This window comes from Cenococcum geophilum (genome assembly GCF_001692895.1).
Source record: "Cenococcum geophilum 1.58 unplaced genomic scaffold K441scaffold_3, whole genome shotgun sequence".
Lineage (NCBI taxonomy): Eukaryota > Fungi > Ascomycota > Dothideomycetes > Gloniales > Gloniaceae > Cenococcum > Cenococcum geophilum.
The window spans coordinates 1,816,096-1,818,879 of record NW_027137561.1 but is presented as its reverse complement, the minus strand read 5'-3'; the positions used below and the strand labels follow the sequence as shown (position 1 = coordinate 1,818,879).

Genomic DNA, 2,784 nt, shown 5'->3' with positions numbered 1-2,784 from the left:
CTACCCATGGGTATAGGCGTGGGTATAGGCGTGGGCGCGGGAGCGGGTATACCCGTAAAGGCAGCTCGCAGACAATAAGTAGAGGTAGTAGCAGCTAAATTAGTTTATATACTACCTTATAAGTTACCGCGCAATCTAATTAATTAACTTAGGAGTATATAGGTAGTAGTACAGGTAGTATTATAAGTGGTAAAAATAGTAGTAGAAGTTAAGATGCTATAAATGCCTTACTAAGTATTAGCGGTAATATTTAAGAGGCTTATAGAGCTTATAGGGCCTTACCTTTTCTATAGGACTTTACTAAGGGGTCCTTTAGTACATTCTAACTTTAATTTAAACTCTACTACCTATACTATAATTAAAATTAAGACTTAATTAAGGTGGTATAGTTATAAAAGTTGCATTTTAAAAGTTTAATTTTCGCAATATAGATGCATATAAGTTAAACACACGTAATGTTCTAACGTAAAGAGGAAGGGTCTAAGCCTGTTTAGTTAGGGGTATACGCGTATTAATTGGGGGGTGTACGTGTATTATTTAGGGGGTGTACAGCTACCAGTGCCCTTAATTATAACTATAAATTCTCATTAAGCGCCTATAATTAATTAATATAAAACCTCACTAATAGAGAAGTAGTTTATCCCTTCCCCTGGTAGCGTCCTACGAAAATTGGACCGTGCGCGGAATACCAAACACTAGAATTATAAGTACGTATTTTTAATCACGGAGCTTGATGCGATTGCTTCTATTAGCGAGCTCTTATCGATAACCGTAGGACACATTTTACTAGGCGAAGAGATAATTGCGAGGTGAGGATATAGATTCTTTGCTGCCACTTTCTCTCCATCGAATTCCATCTACTTCATCTCCTTTATACGCTGCTCAGGATCGCGATGTTGTCTTCCTTGCCGTCAATACCTTATCCGCCTTCCGGCGGGGGATTTTGGAGTCCGGTCACATCAACAATAAATTGGTGCGAGGAGGCAAGGCTCAGGCTTTTGCAACCCGGTATAATCATCACTAACTAGTATGATAAAGGACTACTATGCGACTATATACTTAGCCGAGATCGTCAATGCCTTCACAAATCTGATTTTTATCTACCTCGCGTACATTGGAATATCTAGTTGCATCCAGAATCGCCATCCTTGGGTTTTCCTTGTAGCATACATTAGTTATCTAATCATCGGGATCGGAAGCTTTCTATACCATTCATCCTTGAAATGTTTGACGTCCGAAGCTTTCTTAGACTCTTTTATGTGTTAACCTTTGCCAGATCCAATGCAACTGCTCGACGAGCTCTCGATGATATACACCACTTGCGTCCTATTCTTCGTGGTCTTCTCTCACGGACAGCCTAAGCATAGAAAGGTTCTTCTGCTGCTTTGCATCATTACCCTTGCTATCTTTATTACTGGCTACTATCATTACATCAAAGACCCCTTGTTTCACCAAAACATGTTCGCCTTGCTTACCATCATCGTCGTCTTCCGGAGTATGTATGTAATGGACAAAACGCTCCGGCCTCACTCTATCGGATCTCGTAATGCAGGAGACCAGGACCGGATGGCCCGACTCAATAAAGAAATCCTCCGGAATATGTGGATAATGATAGCCTGTGGTATAAGTTCCATTGCAATGGGCTTCCTGATTTGGAATCTGGACAACATCTTCTGCTCTTCGCTACGACGGTGGAGGAGGGAACTTGGATTGCCATGGGGAATACTTCTTGAGGGCCATGGTTGGTGGTAAGTAATAATAATCAAGAAACTTCTTTTGAAGCTAATACCGTACCAAGGCACATATTTACTGGCATTGCTGCGTATTTGAATATCACTTATGGACTTTGGCTGCACTATTGCCGTAACGGCAGGCAGGATGAGGTCCACTTGGTGTGGCCATCGATATTTGGATCCATACCCGTTATAGAACGGAAGTTCAATACTAATAATAAGATGCATTGAAGCAAGGAAATAGACCCTGATCTTATTCGTATTAGACTATGGTTCTTCGCGCGGAAGCTGGGTCAAGCTGAGTTCGACATAAGCCAATACACTGTTCCGTCCTCCAGCTGTATTTCTTTAGTTCTAATTTTATTCAGCGCTTTTCCAGGATGGGAGTAGCGGGATCAAGGTGGGATTCCGGGCACATCTTGTAACGAAGCCTTGTAGTAATAACTACGGTGGACTTGTCAATGGGCTAGGTGTGTAGATAACAAGAAAGTCAACAACGTAATAACAACTGGTAGAGTGGTTGCCCAATAGATTAACTCTAATTATATTCTAAGATTCACTATAAAGAAGAGAACTATCTAGGTAGGGACTGTAGTCCTTTAAATATATAATACTGCGCCTAAGAAACACTTAGGTATATTAGTACGTTAAGTAATCTAAGTATATAACGTTTTAATAGATTTTATAGATCCTACGTTCTAAACTTATAATATAACTAGCTATATAACTTAGCTACCCCTTATCCTATAGCTTAATTAGTTTTAGTGCCTCCTATACTATCTTAACTAGCCTATTTATATCTCTTTTAGTAGTCGTATTACTGCCGATATAAGGTCCATAATACTATCCCCCTCTTTATTTTTATTCTTAAAGATATCTCCTATCTCTAAGTCGTCTATTAGAGGTATAGCATTCCTATCTTTAATTTAATAACCTTTATTATTTCTAATACTCCTATTAGATCTTCTGTATTTAAGCGTTATACTTATATAATTTCTATAATTCTTTTACTGGGCGAAATTATGTCTCCTTGTTCTCGCTATATGGGGAG

The 2,784-nt window shown here is 39.2% G+C and overlaps 1 protein-coding gene across 1 annotated transcript; it reads left to right on the top strand.

Moving 5' to 3' along the window:
• Window positions 1-852: 852 nt before the first annotated feature.
• On the top strand, window positions 853-2,259 carry K441DRAFT_651887 (alkaline phytoceramidase). The gene is made up of 4 exons (XM_067647274.1): window positions 853-983; window positions 1,039-1,225; window positions 1,277-1,748; window positions 1,799-2,259. Exons 1-4 carry the CDS (start codon window positions 894-896, stop codon window positions 1,962-1,964), a joined length of 915 nt encoding a protein of 304 aa, XP_067509213.1. The 5' UTR covers window positions 853-893; the 3' UTR covers window positions 1,965-2,259.
• Window positions 2,260-2,784: the final 525 nt, after the last annotated feature.

Excerpts from the sequence above, each read along its gene's own strand:
- K441DRAFT_651887 (XM_067647274.1), top strand. The coding sequence starts at position 894 with ATGTTGTCTTCCTTGCCGTCAATACCTTATCCGCCTTCCGGCGGGGGA. Across the intron at positions 984-1,038 it reads CAATAAATTGGTGCGAGGAG|GACTACTATGCGACTATATA; the intron begins GCAAGGCTCAGG and ends AGTATGATAAAG. Across the intron at positions 1,226-1,276 it reads ATACCATTCATCCTTGAAAT|ATCCAATGCAACTGCTCGAC; the intron begins GTTTGACGTCCG and ends AACCTTTGCCAG.